The 22,030-nt window shown below is 42.1% G+C and overlaps 1 protein-coding gene across 3 annotated transcripts in view; it reads left to right on the top strand.

Moving 5' to 3' along the window:
* The window catches only part of MAP4K5 (mitogen-activated protein kinase kinase kinase kinase 5), a 67,414-nt gene that overhangs the window by 4,839 nt on the left and 40,545 nt on the right, over positions 1-22,030 (top strand). For all 3 annotated transcript variants that reach the window (XM_075753168.1, XM_075753167.1, XM_075753165.1), the window contains exon 3: positions 16,108-16,165. In XM_075753168.1, the coding sequence (XP_075609283.1) occupies positions 16,108-16,165 (58 nt within the window). The remainder of the gene's footprint in view (positions 1-16,107; positions 16,166-22,030) is intronic.

The raw sequence follows: 22,030 nt of genomic DNA, 5'->3' as shown, positions 1-22,030 counted from the left end.
ATATCATGGAATTTTCATTCGTTTGAGTCACCCGCTCAGTCTTTCTTCTTTTGGGATTTTTTTTTTTATGTCCTGCACCAGATAGAGACATTAACTTAGAAGAAACCTGTACTGGTTTGCCACTGATCACTGCTGCAGGAAAATAGTGAGCAATGAAATTGGATCGTGGCACACAGAGACTCTTTTGCTTAAATATGTTTTTTTTTAATTTTTTTTTTTTAAAGGCTACCATAAAAGCGAGACTCTGTCCAGTTTGAGTCGAGTTTCAGCCCTGCTTATGTGGTCAGTGTCTTATTCTCTGAGCTCTGGAGTATAATTCCTGGTGCAGTCAAAGGCAGTTGAGAACCTGCGTTTGATATTTAAAAAAAAATTCTTGATGTCAGTCTAGTTTCACAGATCATGAGAACTTACCGGTTAAAGCGTTCTACTATTTAAAGTCAACAGGTTAAGGATGGAGTGTTAAGGCTTTGTTTTACTACCAGAGCACAGTTATGGCTATGACAGGTTTTAATCACGTACTCCCAACTTTATACAAATATGTTTTGGCAGCTGCAGACCAATTGACTTGGCCATCCTTGATTCAGCACTTCTGTCCCTAGTGAATATACATTGCTTACACATATAAATTACCATAAAACATCTGTCACATCAGGGGATTCCACTCTTCCTCTCCAGATCAAAGCTTTCTGGTTAGCAGTGTTTGCTGTAGCCATGCCTGAACTCTGTACTCTTGTTTTTCCATATGAAGGGTGTTTAGAATGGCATCGAACCAGCACTGTTGAGTTTCTTCTTGCTGCTGTGGAGTTTCTCTTCTGGGAAATTGCGCGCTTTTCTTTTAGGACGCAGTCAGTAGTCTATATATGTTGCTGAGAATTAAGATGCTCGGTAGATAATTGGCACCCTCTGTTAGGATATTCAGGGGCCATGCTCTTGCTTTTCCATTTGTAATCTTTGTAATGTTTTTTTTTTTCTTATTAAGCATTTGGTGTTTATCATCGAACATTCAAAGCGGTTTGGCTTTAAATATTACCTCCTGTTGCTCATGTTTTCTGTTAATGGTAGCTTCTGTGGTGGCAATAGAGTGCTTCTCCCTATGTCCATTTCTCCTACTTTGAAAAGCAGGTAGTCTCTGAAATCTTAAAAATAAGGTCTAATTCCTTTTCCAGCTCTTCTGAAGAGAATCATCCTCCCGGGTTGGGTTCTCTGATGAGCCAAAGAAAGAGTGGAGGCAACTTTTCAGTGTGGTGCTGTCAGCTAGCGCCAAGGCCGTACCCAGCAGCTCTTAAGCCATGGAGGAACTGAAAGTCCGTTCCGCTGAGATTAGTGTCCCGTTGGTACCAGCCTTCCCTCTGATGTGGTATTCAGTTGTAGTATTACTGTCTAGTACGTACCCTTCAGGAGACATTCTGCTGGGTAGATGAAGTTTGTTACTCCTCATTTATCTGTGGTACAATCAGTGAGTGAGGCTGAGGCATCCTGCGGACTTGCACAGGAAGGAGTTAACGAGAGCATTAGCTCATGTTGCACGCATTTTTGGAGACGAGTCTGGAACACGAGAAGTGTTTTGTATGAGCTGTGCCTTTACTGCCTTCCACCCCAGAGCTCCATTTTGACATGAGATGTCCATTCAGAGGGAGTGAGTAGTGCAGTTCATGCATCCACTTTGGAACATACATGCTGCCCACTCCCCAACAGCAGAGGAAACCTCTGAGAAGGAAGAACAGATCAAAGATCAGAACATTTGCATACCAGTACCTGTTTCACCTTTGTCTCCACAAGATGCAATGGTCATTTTCATTGCCAACATGTCTGGATAACTTTGAATGCACCCAAGATTTACAGCCTGGGGTGTCTGAGCAATTCGCGCTTCCATCAGTAGAGGTACGTGGTAGAAGTACATAGGTCATCCCTGTCAGAGAGAAATGCTCTTCCTGTTAGCAAGGCTGTAACAGAGTTTGCCAGCATATTTTGCTGACACCAGCAACTGTCCGTCCGCTCTGCAGCTGGAAAAACAAATATGCTTGCTACCTTTATTCATGTTTGGCACCTGGCTTCTTGGTTATGGCTGTGAATGAAAAGAAGAGGCAGCATCAACCCAAGGTGATTCCATTTGAGAACAATGCAAAATGGGTAGGTCTCCATCAAAGCGACCTCGATGCCCTGATTTTTAGATTGCTAAGACTTTCGAGACTTTGCCATTTTGTTAGGACTTCAGATTTTGTATTTCTTTAAGAGGTTAGAATAGTTCTTTCTTAATTTCTGAAGGGTTTCTAGTAATAAGAGCACTTGCCAAGGTTTGGTGAGTGCAGCAGCCTTTGATTTGTGATTTATGGCAATTTTGGTGGTCCTGAGTGCATTCTGGGATTCCAATAAAAAGTCAGTAAGGAGGGCAGGGTATTTTGTTAAAAGATTTTGCATTTATGATCCATAAAACCAGTTGCTATCTTGCTTTTAATGGGAGTACGTAAATAAGGCAGACCTGTTGCTGAGAGTAGTTGAAAAATAGCAAAAGGTGATTTATTGCACCAGGCCTTCCCTAAATCTCCTTGCAGAGCATACCTATGGAAGAGGTATTGCAGAGATCATTTATCTGAACTTCCCATTTGGCCTCACCAAGTAGAGTAATCTTTCTGACAGGTTAACTCAATCTGTCTAATTACAATGAAGGGGTGTCTATATTATGTACCACCACATTTTTCTCCAAGCTGTGGTTTGCTAGACTGGTTTACACAGGCAGCACCATGCAGGATTAATTTGTCATGTGTCTCCCACCCCCTTTCCCTTTTCTCATTTAGGGAATCTATTCAAGAGTGGCTTGCCTGAAAAATTGGGAGTCCCTTCTGTTTACCAAAATAGCAGAGCAGCTCCGCTGAGAGTGAAACACCTTTTAACTCCATTCCACCTAACCAGCTCTGCAAAATCAGTATCTGCATCTGTTGGATAGTATTTAGCCTGTTGGCATCATTTTGAAACCCAGATCTGCCTACTCATGTGTTCCCCTGCAGCTGGACCGCAGGAAATGTCTCCATCACGTGAAGGTCTGAGCTGTCAGGAGCTTCTCACATACGGAGGCTGGATAAAGTGCTCTTCCTTCCTACGTTGTTTGGGGAAAAATTTCAGCAGAGAGGTTTCCATTCTGCTCTTCAGCTTTCTAAATTCCTTCACCCAAGCGTTAGAGTAATTAATGTTATCCAGCATGGTGGATAGTATCTTCAAGGACCTTCTCAGCTGCTCAAAGAGCCAAAGCTCACCTTTCCCCATGGCGGATGGAAAACGCATGGCGAGAAGCTGCAGCTTGACCGTGTCTCCACTCTTTTGGTGAAAAGAGCACATGGGAGGGTGAGCAAAGGAATTGCTTCCTGGCTTCTCCTTCAGTCGGGACCAGAGATCAGGGGCAAATCTGTTTTGTGGGTGCTGTTTCCATCCTGCCCCTGTCAAATCTCAAGGAAAGGGATTCAAGAGGGGACTTGCTTACGTGGAAGCATTAAGGCGGCGGGGGGGCATTAGGGAAAGGGCTAACATCTTACCTCTGCGGCAGTGACCATTAACAGGGCCGTCGGACACAGGGCAGCTTGTTCCTCTCCACTGTGTCAAGAGGTAGTCAAATTATGGGACTAGTGCATTTAGCATCACAGATGTCTCGAAGTTGATCACTTCTCAGACTGCGGGATGCTAAGACATGGTTCGAGCAGATGCTGGTCTGTACCTTGTGAGCAGGCAGGAAAAAATCTGAAACTTGTTGCAACAGAGGGAGAATAAGTCTCAGTCTTGGTGGCCAGAACTGCTGCATTTACTGAACTGATCTGCCAAAATGGCATCTTTGCTCTTGGAATTGCTCGTCTCCCAAGTCTCTTTTCGTGTCTTCTGCACGAATATAGTGTATAGAAGGTTTGTGTTTTCATAGAGATGAGGAAGATTTGGCTGGACGTTTCAAGAAAGCTGAATGCAACATATTTTCAGGTTAGTGTGAACAGCCTGTTGAAATGTGAATTTTGAGATGTTCCAGAGAGGCAGGTGCTGTTTCTGTTCAGAGAATGAAGAGGTCATTGCAGGAGAACTCTGGCTTCTTGGTAGGAAATCATTCTTGAGCTCTTTGTGTAGCTCTTTCCTGTGCAGCACTAAAGGCATTATTTCTTCTTACATTTAATGTGATGGTCCACCCCAAGAAGCTGTATTTTTGTTCTGTTCTCGACTGCGTGTATGGCTGTTTGCTGATCGTTGCTATTGAAGCAATATAGAATTGTGTTACATTTGCCTTAACTCACTGCTTAATGTATAGGCATGCAAGATAATAGGTGAGTTGTAATCATTAGACTCCCAAAGATGCTTGGGAGATTTAGTCATTAATCTTAAGGGAAGATAACTGATAAAGTCTCTTGCACAGGCATGGAGTGTAAACGTGGTAGGTAGAAAGAATAAAGGTGGGGCCATACCATCTTTTATTGATGTACTTTGTCTCCATAAAACTTAAAGAATTAAAATTTGACAGGAAGCAATTCCTGGTGAGTGTTCATTGCTCTCTGGTGATTAGCAGCATTGTATTTATGAGGGGTTTGAAAACAGCAGCAGCTGAAACTTTTCTTTTGATGCACTTGGTCTACGGTGGGGTAAGAGAGAATATTTGATGTGTCCTTTTGCAGGTATTCACAGTTGTATTGTCTGTTAATTGAAATATAATGCTAGATTCTCTTAAACAGCTGAGAGCTCTTTTAATTTAGAACTGGTTTTGTGTTGCCATTTTAAATGCCCCCTGCCTTAAGAGGATAATTTCCGTTGCAGGGGAGAGGATAATGATAGGATACACGGAGGGAGGTAGCTGAACTAGGCTCCAGTACGTGGACATCGCTTCTTGGCGTTAGCAGCTCATGAGGGGTGAGGGTTTCTGAGGCTGGAGTGTATCTGCATAGTCAAAATACCTTCACCAGCATGATATTTAGGAGGAGTCTGGGTCAGTAGTTGGACAGGATAAGCAGTTTCTGATAATGCTGTTTCATTTTGTCAGGCATGTCTGCGTTTAAATTTAAAGCGCTATTTGAGTTCTGATCCTCTGCTCTTTGGCTCCTTGTGAAGAGGCATGACTAACTTTTTGATTACCATAGTGCCTTTAAAACTTTGCCAAACAGTTCCTGTCTGGAGAGTGTTTTCAAACTTGGCTCACAATATCAAACTGGGGACAAAAGGAGTTAGGAGGATGGGTAGGGAGATCTCTAGAACAGTTTACGATCTGCCATCACTTCAGGAGTCGCAACTGACTGTCTGTTTAGGGTAGGTGAACATAAATTTTTCCTTTTTCTTATTCTGTGGGTGTTGAGGTTTGTCTAAATCCCACACTGGGATGTCTTGAGTACAGACTGACTCTGCTGACTTGAGCAGTAAAGTTAGCAGGGGTGGAATTTGGGAGGAGGAGGAGGAGGACAGGCGGGCAAAGAGGAACAAGGCAAGATGGAAGATGTTCACTAGTATATTAAAACTGAAAAGAAAAAAAAAATATTTAAAGTTCCAGTTAAATCATCAGGCCTAATTTCCTGTAATAATATAATTTCTGTAGCATGCATATTTGAGCAGCATGGTTTTGGTCCATGTTTTAAAAAACGTTGAACCAGTAAAGTGGGGAAGTCACTGGCCAAGTGTTTGAAACCCGGCTACTGAAGTGAAACCAGTGTTTGACGTCTGTAGATTAAGCTGTAGAAAAAACTTGTTTTTTCTTTTCAAGTTACATCATTTAAATGAGTGGATCAGTCAAAATTAAGAAAACAATTTTTTAAAAAAATCAAAAAAGTTTCTTTTCTCTCCTCCATTCTGGCTAAAAATAAGATGTGAGAGGATAAGATAGCTGTAAAATCATGAAGGATATCATGTGTAATTAAACAGCAGCATATTTCCTCTCTTTACTTAATCAGCATAAGTGCAGAACATACTTCATACTTAACCTTTCTCATGTATCTAGCACATTAAAAAGTTCTAATTTCCCTCATTAAAAAACTTATTAAAATGTCATTTCTGTTTATTTCAACAGAATTCCAGGCTGTGATTTTGAATTGCCTACCGAATTAGAAATATTACTGATCACTATTTCATCATCATAAGATAGAAACGTAAGATTGTAAATAAATGTTGGGCCTTGCTGTAGCAGAAAGAGCTGAACAGCAGTACAGAAGGAAGCAGGCACACTGCAGTATGTATACACGTACACAACGAAAATTGAGAAGAAATCATTATGTCTTACCTATCTTCCACCCCAAGAAGGTGACAATTGGTGGAGTACGTGTGCAAACCAAAGCTTAACCTCAGGACAGAAGAATCATCTTAATGCTCCTATTTTTAACTAACAGATTTTTTTTTTTTTTAACTTCTTTGATTTACCCAGCTGCTTTTTTATTCATTCTTTCTTTTCTGGTCGCTGTTTTATTTAACAATAACAAAGAGCAAACCACCCAGACCTGTTTTCTTCGTGAAGACAACTTTATGGCTTGTTCCTTTTAGTTTTGTAACTGTTAGCTCATTTCAGAGGAGTTGAAATTTAAGGAGGCAATTACTGAACTGCTTTGTTGGAGTTACATTTTTCTACTTAAATCGACATTTTTCATCTGCACCCCTCTAGATTCTATCAGATCCATTATGTTAAGGCAATGGAGTCGATACAGCTTTGTAACCTGGGTTTGGAAGGCTAAAATATTTCTAGGCAAAATAGCATTAATAAAACACCCACCCACCCACCCAAACGCATATACTTGGATATTTTGTTCTGACTAATCTGAACATATGTTGAAAAGTATTTCTGGTGTTTTAGGAAGTTGCATGCAGCTAGTGATGGTATGAGAATTGCAATCTCTGAATTTCAGTTTCTTCTCCTCTTTAAAATACCAACAGCAGTTCCTCAGTTCTCCCTTCCTGAAGGGACACGTCTTACTGTGTGTTAACTCACAGTGACAAAGCAGTAAAAAATTTCTTTTGCTGTGGTGTCAAAGAAGTAAAATGATGGTCTTAAATTTCTTTAATGCAACACAAGTGGCTTAATTAAAAAAAAAAACATAACCAAACAAGCCATTGCCTTTTCCTTCAGAAACTACTACTTCTTGCCTGCCTAGAAAGCCGGATCCCTTGTTGTGATGGGAAAGCACGGTCCAGTGCTTTGGACGCCAGCCATGGATTTCCTGCGTGACTATGACGTGTTGCTTAGTGGTTCTATCCTTGTTATGTACAAATAATCATAAGTTCTTTGTAGCTTCCCTGAAATAAAAAATGCTGGTGCCTTCCTTTTGCATGAAGTGGGGTTAATAGGTCTGTCTTGACTTGGTAGGGGTGTTATGAGACTGAGTGTTACATCTCATCAATTCACTTTTCTTTTCACTGAAAAAAAAAGAGATGTAGATACTTTTCAAATACTTTGCTTGACACATCTCTCAGCTCTTTCATCTGTAAGGAATAAATAAATTCCCCTGCAGCTGATAAAATATGTAAATTTTTAATGTTACTTGAATTTATAGTCCATAATGCTGTGGAGGTTTTTTTCTATGTCATGATTTATACATTCAGCATAAGAATAAAATTAAATTGTTCATATATTCTTTGTATCTTTTGGTGAATAAAGCCTTTTAAAATACTTCTTTTTGTAGTATAATAATATGTTTGAAGGTGTGGGGGGGTGTTCTTTCTTTTTTTCCTCCCTTTCCCCTATTTTATACTCTGGCCAGTAAAGCTGTTTAATGGCTGCTCGATTTTAAGTATACTAGCAGCTTCATGGGCATTCTTTGATTTGTGTGATCTTACGTTAAAAAATGTATATTATACCTCAGGAAAGTGAGCTATTTCTAGTAGCCTTTCAAAACAATCTAATGTGCATAGTTGTAACTTGAAAAGATTATTTTCTGGTTTGGTTCTTGCCAGCGGTCTGTTCCAACCGAGTCAAAATTAGGCGCTTTTTTTTTTTTTTTCTCATGTGGTATTTGTTTGTATCTTGTGCTGCATTAGTTGCTAAATAACACTTTTGTGGTCAGGGTCTAACTTTAACTTTTTTTTTAACTTGAAGGACCATGCCAAATATTTTGCAAACGATGACCTGCCAAGAAAATTTCACAGGAGAATAACCAACCTCTGCTTGGGAGCATATAGCTGACTTCTTTTGGTTTTTTTGTGGGTTTTGTTTTCTTAAATAAATGTTGTTAACATGTGCACTGATCTTTGCTTTATTATTATTGTTATCCTTACTGCCGTAGGTCTTTGTCCTTCAGTAGTTGTTGCTAGGAATGAGAATTAAATGTTTTAGTGGCTGCTGAGATCTATAAAGACGCTTTGCTTATACAAATCCTTAGTCTGGTTTTCTGTGCTGGAATAAAAGGAGTTGGCTTAACATCGTTAATGAGCTTTTAATCCCTTATTGCTTGAGTTAATTGGCCTTGAGTAGGAAAGTGTCCTGGAGTCTGTGAGTGAAAGGTAGGTTCCACTCCTCCCAATTTTCCCTGCAAGAGAGATACTATCTAAATTTCACCAACTGCCGGTAAAAGTAAATACATTTAAGCCTTATTTGCATTATGGCTGTGCTTAGGAGTGCCACTTGCAGATCTTACTGTGCTGGGTTTCAGGTTTTAACGTGGAATTTATTTGAACCCCGGTACTTCTGCGTATTCTGAGTTCTGCCCCTTCAATAAGGGAAACTACAAGCACTGTAAATGCAGAAATAGGGAGTGACAGCTGTGAAGTTTGCCCCCCGCTTTGCAGCGATGCATGTTCCTCACCTGAAGGATGGGGAGTGGCAGCGTCCATCTGGAGAGCACCCACAACATCAATATTTGTACAGTATTCAGCTCTGATATCCAAACGATGGCTCTTTTAGTAGTGCCACTGCAGTATAAACTAGCTGACACAAGAAATTCAGAAATGCATATTAAAAAGTAAAATTAGCGTGTGAATCTTTGTTTTTTGTTTATGCCGAAAAGAAGTAACGGTGATGGTTGTAAGAGGTGGTTCTCTCTTAGTGCATTGAATCTATAAAGTCTCTGTTAGGGAAATGGTTTCTGAAAGCCTCTGTGCCTTTTGCTATAAAGGAGCCTGGTACTGCTCTCCATCTCAGAAACCCAGCTGGAAGATTGCAGGGTGAACAATTGCCTCTGGGTCTCTCTGCCTCCTAAAAGAGAAACAGCCCTGAAAATTGGAGATTGTTGTTAGGTATCTTTTTCCAGCAGCAAAGACTAGCTAGACATCTGCCTCACACGTGAGCTGCACTGGCACACCTCGGGCGATGAACGGAGCGCTGCGAGGACTCGGAATGGGAGGGACGGTTGTTTCTGTCTGGCACAAATCTCAGCCCATTCAGTAAGATTTACATTAATATTTGACAGTCATCCCAGGTTTTGGGTTGTTGTTTTTTTTTTTTTTTTTTTAAACCTATCCTCTTTTATTCCTTCTTCTACATTTTTAATCCATCCGTAGACCTTCATGCATGAAGGAGAAAAATGTGGTCAGCATCTGTTATGGAGATGCGCTCAGCACTGAGCAGAGGGCCTTTATTCAGTCCAGTACTCTGTTTCAGTTTTCTCAGGTTGGGACTGTGGGAGAATTTAAGTTGGTTTTGCTTATTTTGTTTTATATAAAAGAAAAGCAGAACATTCCCTCCCCTTCCGAACTGCAGTAATTGCACCTGCATGGGTTTGGTACATGCACCTATCCTGGAGGTGAGATACAGGGGAATGCAGGAAACTGCCTCTCTGCTTGGGTTAACCTTTACGTGCAAATTTTCAAGGATTTTTTTTTTTTCCTCTTTTTTCTCAGAGCTTTCAGAGAGTTTGATTTCTTCTACAAAAGTGCTTCCCTAACGTTGTACAGGACTGCAAAATGTTGCAGGATAGCAATTCTAGGCTTACGCAGTGGGGATTAACTCTTGTTGCTTTTAAGCTGGGTTTTCCGAGAAGCTTTCTGGTTGTGTATTGACTTTTAACGAATTCCTAGCTCTACAGTCTGGGTGTTAAACTCGGCTGGTAAAGGGATGGTGTTTCAGAAGCACAAGCCTCTCCGTTCCATTCGTTAAGAGTACATCCAGCGTTGCTGTTCATTGCTTTACCTGCCTGATAGTTTTCCAGCTCTATTTGCAGAGCATTTTTTTAGAACTGGCACACTGATTTATGTAAATCATAAGAGTAAGAAAAATTATGTAGTTAATTATGATAAAGACTAGGGATGGTTATTTGAACTTCTGCATTAGGACATAATTCAAATTCTGCTACTGACCAGCAGGTCACCATCCACCAAGACCGAATTCTTCTCTAACACATCAGTTGCCACTGACTTGAGGGATAAATGGTAAACTGGTCAGATCAGAAACCTAATCCAGTCTGGCAGTTCCTGTTGGATTTTTTATATTGCCTCTTGGGTACTGATTTTTATGGGTGTGTGTTTGTGTGTTCACAAAAAAAAAAAAAAAACAAGCAGGTGATGAAACTCCCCAAAGTTACTGTTGTGTTAGAGTTACCGAGGCTCCCCTGAGGACTTACTGTCCTTCATGGCAGTTCTCTCTGTTGGGCTGCAGTGGAATGGGAGACGTCAGGACCACAGAATTGGTCTTGAGGGTTTCTGCTTGTGTGCTGTGAACAGCAATGAGGAATCACGGGCCTTATCTTGAGAAGCGAGCCCTTCCTTTGCAGAAATGTCTCATCTCTATGTGTGACCAGTTTGAGCATAGGATAAGAAAGTTGAAATGGGATTATATACAGGAATGTGGCATGTTCATAAGACTGTTTGTATCATATGGGAGAGGGATACTCCAAGAAGTAGTGAAACCCGAATCCTCATGTAGAAAAGCTCATGGTGGTTGTGCAAACTGTGGCGGCTGCTCGCTGAAGTTTTACTCCACGGATGGGCTGGTAGTGGTGGCAGTTTCAAGATCCCATCTTCTATTTCACTGCTCCTGTCTTCTGGTACATAGCTGCAGTAGTCTTGGTTTGTTCGGGGCTCTTGTATCAGGCATCTTTTTTTATTCCCCAAATGCCCATAATGTTTTGGATTCCCTTTTTTTTAATCACAACTAAAATACTTGCTAGGCTTCCTGTGTGTAAGAAAGGAATCTGTTTTGATGGATTGAGAGCAACCTGGGTGAGAGACATTTCTTTGGGTCGCCTTAGTTGGCTGAGAACTCTAGGCAGTGGTAGATGTGGGTTCAGAGACAGAGGTAGGTGAATTCAAGGGTCGGTTTGAGACTGTGAGATATGGAAAGAAAGATTCAGCAAAGCCACATAGAGCAGGTTAAGAGTTACAAAGCATAAGAGGCCAGAAACTAGAAAGCAGATGAGAAGCTTTTATTTCAATCGCTGGGCAGGAGGTCAGGGTACCTTTTAAAGATATATACAGCAACTGAGGAGAAGGAGGCAGCACTTGAAACAGCAAAATGTCACGGTCACTGATGAGTGAAGCTTGGCAAGGAATGAATAAGTGGAGGATGCATGGGAGGGTTGCCACAGGAGCTGCAATTATGATTAGATTAAATGAAGACACAGTTGAACAAATGGCTCTTCTGGTGAATTGGGCTGTTGATGCAAGGCTGGAGATCAGACAACGCTAGGGCGAGGAGGGCATTTCACCATGGAAATTGAAAATACTAATCTGGAGGCTGAGAGAGTAATATTGCTGGTTGAATCTTCCCCTTCTCTTCCTCAGTGTTGAAGTGGAAAGTAGCTGGACAAGGAGACTGAGCACATAAACTTGTGTTCAGATGTCCAAGTGCAATGATTCTCCAATTTTTGACCATCTCACATGGCTTAGTACTGTGGACCCCCTGGGGTGGAATTGTTTGGCCTGCCCTCTTAAACAAAACTGCAGAGTGGGTAACTGGTTCTGAAACCAGTTTTCTGTGTTATTTCTGGTCATTAGCTATAGAAAGTGTCCTACCCAAAATGTGTTCTCTCATGTATTGTTTGGGTGTGTGGTGGGAAGCATCGTACACAGAGATTGCCACGGTTGTCATGTTGGGTTCCACTGTCCCACAACAGCGTTTTGATGCAGTTCTGAGAAGAAAGTTAACTCTCAGTGGGAAAACCTGATGATTTTTTGTGTGTAATACCATGAAACTCTCCCAACTCCCAAAAATCCCAGTCCTACTAATAGTGCACCTCTCATTTTTGAGCGTGGTGTTGAGACACACCACTGACATTGTGCCTAGATTGGAATAACGTGTGTTGCTCCTGGACCGATGGCCTAACACAAGCTCTGTCTGCAGCTGGTCCTTGTTGCAGCAGGCACCATGCAGATCCCCATTTTTATTTTGAACACAGACTCTGTGTGATGTTCTGTGGTATTAGTATTTAGCTGCTAAAATATTCTGGAAGAGCCATGCTCAGTGTCATGCTGTCACTAATCCTATAGCAGGCTGTAGGACAGCTGAAGAAGAGGTGACCAAAAGACTAATACCTAGCTCTTCTTTCTCAATAAATACACTCTGTATGTGACATTGAGCAAAATAAATCTGACTGTGTGGCTCACCTCATTCAAATATACCCTTGTTCTGGTGCCATTCTTGTGTAGGTCAAGTTTTCTGTTGGAGCTTTGCAATCTTTCTCCCAAAATCCTATCGTTTTAATTTTCATTTTGAGTAACATGGAACGTGATTTTCCGTTCAGAGTCTCATTAAATAAAATTGAGATCAAGACTAGCAGATAGCAAAAGCTCTGTCTTCCTCTTGGGGAAAGCTTTCCAGCAAGTCCCCTGATCTGCCGGGGAAGTCAGGCTCCACTTCTGTCCCATGGGAACCTGACCACATTGGTGATGGGGATGTGGGCTCCAGCACAGGAGGGAGCTATGCAAGTGCTGAGCTTTGTCTTCTAGCTTTTAGTGTCAAGATGAGTTCTTAGGAGACTTCCTTACATATTGAAGGAATCAAGACCAGCAGACTTAAAGACAATGAGAAATCTAACAGGTTTTATCTTCCATTAGACTGAAATATTAGAATTCAGAAGTTCATCAAAGTTCATTATATATATGTCATATTTATGTGATAAATGCATATGAATGATAATTTGCTACGTCAGTAATAGCTCATGAGATACTGAACAGCAGCTATATGTGTTAATTGGTAGGTCTTGGCGTGCAAGGGAGAACAGTTCCCCTGGCCTCTGGTTGTTTTCAGCTAATTTTGAATTAAGACTTGAAATACTGAGGGAATTTCAGGGGACAGGAAGGAGGCAGATATTTTGCTGTTGGGCTTTAAAAATGTAAATAAGATGACTAGGAGAAGTATAATTTCTTTAGCTTTGCTTCAATTTCCCTCCCTCCAGTGAAGAAGTATATCAGTATGACAAATTGATTGATCATTACCTAATTCTTCACATCAGGGAAATTATGGAGAACTTACATTTTTGTCAAATAACATTTGTAGTAAAATTTCAGGTTTGATTCACAAGGTAGCAATGTTGATGTACGGCATTGCTGTCTGTGACTTCTTGATACTACACAATTCTTTTTTAAAAAGTAGAACAAAGCAAACTGTAGTGACTCATAGGAAATAAGTTGAGAATTTCTTTAACTAACATGTCTCAAAATGATTTGAGGAATCCTTATTTGATAGTTTTCATATCTAGCTGTGTACCATGGAGAACTAGGTTTTTTAGCCTGCACTTTCTTACATTTTTAATGATGTGCAAGATAACAGTAATTCATTATTGATTGAGTTTTCAGCAGACAGAAAGGTGTGAAGATAAAGGTTTAAAAACCAAGAGTGACAGCCGAGAGGGATGTGTGTACCCCTGTAAAGCTGGTGCAATCCAAGATGAAGGAACAAAAGCCATCAGTCATGTTTGTGGGCAGGTGATCTCTCTTGGGAAGCAATCAGTGTGGGTAATTTGCTGCATGCTTGCAATACAACTGTCTAGATTGAAAACCCAATACAGTTCTTGTGTCTCTGAGCATCCAAAGAAGGATATTGAGGATCAGGGAATACTTAGCATTTTTGCCTTTGCTGTTGGCATGATAGGGGTTAGGTAGCATGTGTGGTCCTGGTGTCATCAACTGGAGAAGTGTGTTCAGTTGGAAGATTAAAATGTAGGACCAGAGAACCAGTCTTAGGGTGAGATGTGTTTAGTTCATTAATACCGATCCAGTGAAGAGCTTTCCATTCCAGCAGACAAATTTGATGGTTGAAACCCAAAATTGTCCATGTCCAGGCTATAGCTTATATGCAAAAACTTAATGGTGATACTGGATAGCAGCAGGACATAATTTGGTGAAGCTCCATGGTCTATTGTGTGTGAGAGCCAGTAATTGCAGCGAGCTTCTCTGGCCTGAACCTTCAAGTCCCTGCCAAGCTGTCTGCGTACCAAGGGCCTTTGGCAGGCTACATCCATTCTTTCAGACTTCAGCATAACAGTAGCAGTTATTACTTATATGGAAAAGGAATATCGGTAAGGAATACGATCTACTTCAGAAATGAAGCTGATCTTCTGGAAACTATGCATTCTCCTTTATCTGAACGGCTTAGCTGCTTGTGGATACAAATGTGGATGGCAGAGGTTCCCTGGCTTCACCAAGATACTGCGCTTGGTCTCTTATGGGAACATCAGTGTTTCATCTTGTTAGGTGTGGTGGTAGGAGACCGGAGAGGTCCTAATCCTTTGTTCACGCTTAGATGGTTCTGGATGTTGAAGGATACCAGAAGGGTACCAATGATTTTCCTGTGGCCTAAAAAGCATGTCTTACAGGAAGAAACTTAAAGAAGTGGTAAAGGTTTCCTTTGTGATTAGCAGATCGCTATCTGTTTCTGTGTCCATTGATTTGGTCTGTTTGCTTCAGATGTTTGGTTCTGTTGTGCAATTGTTCAGGTTCTTTTTGACTTCAGTTGAGTCATATTTGTGTCCTTGGCATTCATTTTTGACACCCATCTCTTGGCTGAGCACTACAGGACTTTCAAAGGCCAATTATTGGTTGGTTGGGTTTGGTTTTTTCCCCCCTGGCTGGAAAGCCTTTCCCGATTTGAAAGCATGGCTAAGTGTTGACAAAACGAGGGGTTCATCCTTCAAGTTCTTGCTTTACCTGTTGTTAAATTAAGACTACCTCTTGTCCATACACAAGAGAAGAGTGTCTTGTTCTGTAGCGGCTTCCTTCAGTTCAGTCCACAGGGACAAATTTGCTTTGCATCCTCATCTTAAGTAACTGCCCAAATTGATTTCACTTACCCCAGTTTTCCCTCAATTTTCTATAATCTCTCTCTTAACCAGATTTCATATGTTCAGAAGACTCTGCATGTTTGTTAGGGTAAGAATGAAACAGTTGGGCTTAGACTCCTGTACCTTTTGAGTGATCAGCAAAAGGGGAATGCCACAGTGCCTAATCAGATCAGGTTGTGTGTCAAAAATAATACAGTTTAGCTCTGGTGATGGTGCCCAAGTGATTTAGAGCACGTTTTACTAGAGTTAAGTGTTAGTGAAATCCGCTCTTAAAACTTTCTATATCTGATGTTCCTGTAACATTTTGCTCCAGCACTGAATTCTCACTGAAGTTTACAGCGTACCTGGAGAGGGCAATTCTGTAAAGACTTACTTGGAGCTCCCTACCCCTTCTTCTTGAGGATCGTGGGGACCACTCGCCTCTGTCAGGGTCTGCTGGAAGGAGTTTGTTTTCGGAGTTAAGTTGTTCTCAGGGAGCTGTGACTCATCCGTGCAGCATCTGTAGTGCTTCTCCCTGCCCCTCCACCTCTCGGTTCCACTTTCAGAGAACGCTGAGGTTTAGCACCATGCGATGGGTGGTTGAGCACTGCGTGCTCTGTGCTGTGACAGTCCGCGTTGCAGCATGGTGCTTTTGTACCACCCCAGCCAGCATGGATGGCAGAAACTTCTCAGTTTCGAGAACCCTTAGAAATGGTGTTTGAGAGGCATGAAGTCTCATTTGTGGGCAGATAGCTGGGGTTTTTTTAAAGTCTCGAAAGGATCTGCCAGTAACGCTTCTCAACTACAGCTAGGTCGATGGTGTGCTAATACCAAAACCAGATAATCCTCACCCAGATTCCTCTTGGCTAATTGCATTGTGCCATATTGTAACACATGACATCATAGTGTATCTTCTCACAGTTTGTAAGACTGTGTGAGATGCCTTTGCAGTATAATTAAATATGTCTTAATTCTCTTATTTCAGGCTAGAAATCTTCATACGGGCGAACTGGCTGCTGTAAAAATAATCAAGTTAGAGCCTGGTAAGTTTTACATTCTTTTCTGTATTTTTGAATTGCGTTTTCATTTTCCCCATATGTTTATTTTCACATGGCTATGAAGCTCCAGACAAAGAAGTGTTTAGGTTTTCTGTAATTTCAGTGGTTAGAAGACAGGAAGCACTGCAGAATGCACCATTACTTTTAGCTATGTCCTCCTCACTATTTCCTTGTTTGTTCTTGTCTGCCTTATCAGTTGTTGTATAAAAAAATGTTGCAGTTAGTGTGTTGTTAGTACAAAGAGAAGATTAAGGACAGATAGTAAATTGTGAGCTCTGAGACAGTAGGGAGCTGGTAGGCTGTATGAGTTGAAAGGGGGAAGGGACCAGGCAATGATGCTTATGCCCACTGGGAAAAACAGAGCTCTGTGCTTTTTGATGTGTCGTCTTTTTTCTAAGGAGGGAGGAGGATGGCTTGTGCTATCATGTCCCCATGTGTTTTCTGCCACTCCTAAAAGTAGGAGATGCAGGAGAAGCTCACTTGCTGCTCAAGAGATTTGCTAAGTTGAAGCCTAATCTGAATCTGCATAGAGTTGAAATCAGAAATTATGTCCTGAGGCGGAATGAGGAGAGGAGCTTTTTATCGCCTCAGTCATAACTCAGCCCCACCTGAGGATCCTGTGTTTGTTCAAAGAAGTAATCTCTTATTACTTGGTTGCTGGCCTACCTTTCAAATCCCTCCTTAGCATAGTCCTATTCTACGTCTCTTTGCCACGTTAGTCTCTCTGTGATTGTGCTTTGCCTGTACTGCTGTGCTGTTTCTGCTCAGGGTCCTGGCTCTCTGGGACAGGGCAGGAGGGAGGCTTCTTCTGGGAATGTGTGCTTGCCCAGTGCTCGTGGACTGACACTTGGAGCCTATGAAGCAATTAAGGGACAATTAAGAAAGTAGTAGGATTTATGGAGACACAGTGGGATAACTTCCATAACTGGAGTGCTGCAGGGAATAAATACGGACTCTTTAGGTGAGAAAAATGGAGAAAAATCTGGAAAGACTCATAGCGTAGAAGAGGCTGTGTGTTTTTTAGTCTGAGGACAAGGTAGCTGAAGAGGGATCTAACCACTGTCCTCCACGGTGGACTGGCAGAGGAGCTGGAGCCAGGCTTGTCAGGAGTGCCCAGCAAATGGGGGAGAGCCTGTCGGTACAGGCTGCAGCAAGGGACAGTCCAGCTGGATGTGGGGAAAATTCTTCATGAGGAGGCTGTTTGTGCTCTGGGGCAGGGCCCAGGAGTTGGTGGGATCTCCATCTTTGAAGATTTTCTCAAGTTGACTGGGCAAGGCCTTGAGCAATGTGACCTGACTCTGCAGTTAGCCCTGCTTGGAGCAGAAGACTGGACCAGAGACCTCTGGAGGTCCCTGCCGACCTGTCTTCTGTGATTTGAGGTTTTGATGACCAGCACTGAAATGTCTCTAGTCCCTGAACACCAGCATCTATTCACGACTGTATGTGTTAAAAGACTGTAATTTTGATGGGGAGCTCACAGTGTCTGTACCTTGCTAGGAAGTGAGGTGGATGTGCTATTTTCCTCTTTCTTGCCTAGGAAAATACGTTGTCTCGTTTGCTTGTTGTTGCTTGGTTCTGTTCAGTCACTCAGGTCGAGAGGTGTCATGGGTTCTTAAACACAAAGGCTTTGCTAATGCCTGTAGGTCCTTGATAAACGGAAAGGCTGCCCTCTGTCCTCCCGGTCTCTCCAAATGTGCATCCCTGAGGAGCTGAGCCCTGAGAGATGGCTCTGCCCATCCTGCTGTTGTGTTTTGAAGGTCCTCCAGCTTTCTATTAAATCCGGGCTGGCAGAACTTTTAAAATTCTACGGTGCTTACCCAAGGCGTCTGACTAGCTCCTCTCCCACTGAGGACTCCATGACCAGTGGTATATATAGTGATTGGAGAGTCAGTCTTAGAAACCAAATGTTTTAAAATTTTTATTTTAGCCATATGAATAAAGGTTCAGAGAAGACTGTTTTTAAATAGCAGTAAGTATGTTCATTCTTCATAAAAGTTTAGTATTATCCAGCTGACTTCTAGGCCAGCTAAATTTTTCCGACATGTTGGTTATCCTTGAACAATAATTTTCAAACCTTTGACAGGAGGATCAATGCGTGTGCCTCACCCCATATTTCTTGGTTGTGAAATCCCAGATCAAACCTTTGAGGGAAGAATAATAATGTCTTTACAGTTGGGGATTTTTTGTCTTCCAAAAAAATCCTTAATGTTTGTTAAGATAACAATCTTGCATGGAATATCTCAATTTTTTTTCCCCCCTATTTCAGCTATTTTGAAAATGTCAAGTAACTATGCATGAATTTGGGTTAACTCACCGAAGTACTTTTTACCAAAATAAAACGGGGGGAGGGCAGGGCTGGAAACATTTCTAAAGTGGAGTGTTTTGGTGGCTTTACCCCACCCCTTGTTTTCTTCCTCTTGAGCTGGATTATCAGGGAGACTGAAGTGCTGGTTATAAAGTGGGAGAGGAAGGCAGTGGGAGTCCCCATCTACCACAGGGTTAGAGAATATAAGTGAAGAGGAGTTCAGACCCATCTTTGTCTTATTTACAATGAAGACCAGCAGTCGTGTCTCCCACCTCATGGGATGTTGGTTTCCCTACTGCCCGGTAGGGCATTTCAAGGTGGTTTGAAGGATTTTTACGGAAAGTTTTCATATACTTTTTGCTTTTAGTGTAAATTAAACGTGAATTGATTAGCACGAGAGTCACTCTGTTGTCTGGTGTTCAGGGTGATGGCTAGGCTCTTTTGTAAAGTGATCACAGGAAAATTAATTTGGGGTTTCCCACATGCAAGAACAGTGTGTTATCCTTTGGACTGCTTGATGTAAGGTTTCCGATGAGCCTAGCTGTTCATTGCCAAGTGATTGATTTATTCATTTATTTATTTATTTAACAGTGAAAAGTTCCTGGAATCTGAACATTTTTTTCAGTTGGAAAAACTTGAAAAATTCCAATGAATAAATGAAAAGAAAGGCTCAGATTAATTCTTTAGCTTTTCATTTCCTTCTTTCTTGAAGTTTGCACTGAAGCGTACCAGTGCAGGTCAACAAGCAAAGAGCAGCCAGGCCGTGCTGGTGGTACCACTTTCCCATTGCAGCTCTTATCTTCTATAGTCAGCAAGGTCTTCTGGAAATCCAGCCCCGTGCACGCAGCACAGTTCAGATGTCAGCAGCTGTGGCTCAGTCTCTGTTACATAAATGTCTTCAATTACTGAACCTGCCCACTCCCACCAGAATTGACGATCGTATGACCTAGTGAGTGGTGGTCAATGGGCAGAACCTCAGGCATGACCTTAACTCCCACCAGCGTGACCTCTACAAGCCATTTTGACTCCTTCAGCGGTCCTTTCCATCCTCAGCTCTTTGATCTTGTTAGGTGGTAACCTCTTTGGAGCAGAACTGCCTCTTGCCTTGTGATTCTTTGATGCGGTGCACAGCGTGGGTTTTTCTCTTGTTTGGGGTTTGTTTTTTTGAACTGAACGGCAGTATGTAGCAACGGGCAGGGTAGTTCTCTTGGCCTTGTGTCCTTCATCCCATCCCTGTGCTGCTGCGTCCTTTGTACCAGGGTGCGTATTTAGGTGAAAGCAGATGAGGGGACCCAGCTTGGGGCAGGTTTGGAGACAATGGGTGCAGCGAGCGGATGGCAGGCTCTGAGCAACAAGGAAATGTGGTTTTCTCTGCAAGTTCTGTGAAACTCCTCATTGTATTAAGTTGAGTTTTACATAGGTGCAAAAAGCAACCGTGCAGATTTATATGAGAGAAAAATACATGAAAGACTATTAAATACAAAGATCACATCTATGACTGAGAAGTTTTTCTGAGCCGTAAATCTCTGGAGGTGAGGAGCGTGTTTGGGGGAAGCATCCCTGTGTGGTCTGTTTTTAAATACTTCCTTGGCATCCTCTGTTGGAGACGGGATGCAGGACTGAAGGGCCCCATACCGGACTCAGTGCAGGGTTACTTTTTAATTCTGGTTGGTTCTGTGATCCACTTCACTGTGCAGCCAAAGAGATGTTTTTGACGGCTGAAGGTGGAAGAAGTGTGGGGAGGCTCAGGGGACAAGCTAAAACCACTGCCTTTGGGTGACTGTGTCTACTAACCTTTCATGCATGGATTGCAGCGCTAAGACTAATTAGGCGATGATAAATGCAGTGGAAACCACAGCTGGGATCCCTCAGCCCCTGGTCGGCTGAAATGCTGTGGGCAGTGTTCAGGGCAGTGGTGCCAGGGAGAGCGAGCCACTGCTGGGTTTAGCTTCCAGCAGGTCTACGATGGGGCAGAGCAATGCTTTAATGACAGAAAAAGGACAGTATTGACCTATTGCTAATGTAGTGAGAGGCTTCCTCGAGCGTTCGTGTCACTGCATCTTATTTAAAGGAAGTAGGTCTGGTTTTATTGTTAATTTGAAGAATGCTTTGAAAACTGAAGCGAAGCAGAAGCTGAATCCTCTGCCGTTAGAGCTGAGGGAAGAGGAGGACCCGTTGGAGGCTGAGCCACCCCTGCCTGGCTTGGTGCTGTTTATGCACTACAGTGGAAAGTGCAAGACTCTGGCCCAAAGTCACCACTACTGAGAACCCCATTTTAATTAGCCCCGATGACCATGTCTTATATGTTTCATTATGTTGTTGGTCTGACTTGCCACACGGAAGCGATTTCTTCTAGTTTGGCAAATTCTTTTTATTTTATTTTTTTATAATATAATCTTCTTTTAAATATTGCCAGCCTGGTCTCCATCCATAGCATGTACACCCACAGCCTCTTGGCAGAGATCTTGTTGGGGGTTTGTTTTGTTTTTAAGGAGGGTTTGCAGCATTTGTTTTTTTTTCATTCTCTGGGATGTCCACTGCCTTTGCAGGGTGGTTGGACTGTAACAGCTTACTGTCTTTGCAGGAAGACATGGCTGTTCAAAATCTTCCAGATTAAAAAAAATAAATAAAATTCATCTGCTCCTCGCTTCGATGTTCTGACTAATTGAGTAATTTTAAGGGGTTTGTATAGCTTTGTTGGACTGTACTTGCAGAGCACCATCAATTCCTGGACCGGGCCAGTGTTAGAAGCTGTTGCAGCTCAGCTGTGGTGGTCCCCCAGGGAGTGCAGCCCCTCCGAGCACCAGCACGAGCTCCTGTCAGTCTGTAGGGCATAACTAGGAAAAAGACTGGTAATAAATTTTGTAAGTTAGTCACCAGAGAAAAAGGCTTGTGATTTATATACACTGTCTTCTGGAGAGGAGGAGGAGGTGGCTCATAGATGGGAATTAATTAACAGATGGAAAAATAAGAGCTCCAAACTCAACACGATGGGGGAATTGGGAGCAGAAGACAAAAGACTGAAGCAGAGAGTGCCCCAGAGGAGGTGAGGAATGCATTGAATTAAAGCTGCAAGAAACTGCACACAATAAGATGGCAGTATTTTGGGAGACCCGGCAAAACTGCTGAAATGGCGGATGGGGGATGAATTGTGGTTTGTTTGTGTTCCTCCCTCGTCTACTGCAGGTAGCGAGAGAGTTGGTACGCAAAGAGACTCCAGCTTGCAGCAAGACCCCAACATGAACACATATTTCATCTGCTCTTACCTTCCTTTGGCTGTTCTCCAGGCAAAGGAAATAAACTCTCTACTTGGAAGGTTACTGTCATTAATTTATTTGAATTTTTGGGCTGTACACTAGATCTGCTACCACAGTTACTTAAGCTGTGCTGCTAAAATCAAAATAGACAAGTGTTTTTCACTGTTTTTTTTTTTTTTTTTTTGGCATAGACTTTGGAGAGCATTAGGCAAAAGTATTATGGCACGCTAATGACATTTCCCAGCATTCACTGAGTACAAATGCTTCAAATAATTTGGGAGCCAATTC

Source organism: Balearica regulorum, chromosome 5, assembly GCF_011004875.1.
Source record: "Balearica regulorum gibbericeps isolate bBalReg1 chromosome 5, bBalReg1.pri, whole genome shotgun sequence".
Taxonomy (NCBI): domain Eukaryota; kingdom Metazoa; phylum Chordata; class Aves; order Gruiformes; family Gruidae; genus Balearica; species Balearica regulorum.
Note: the sequence above shows the minus strand (reverse complement) of the source record. Positions and strands in the feature narration are given on the sequence as shown.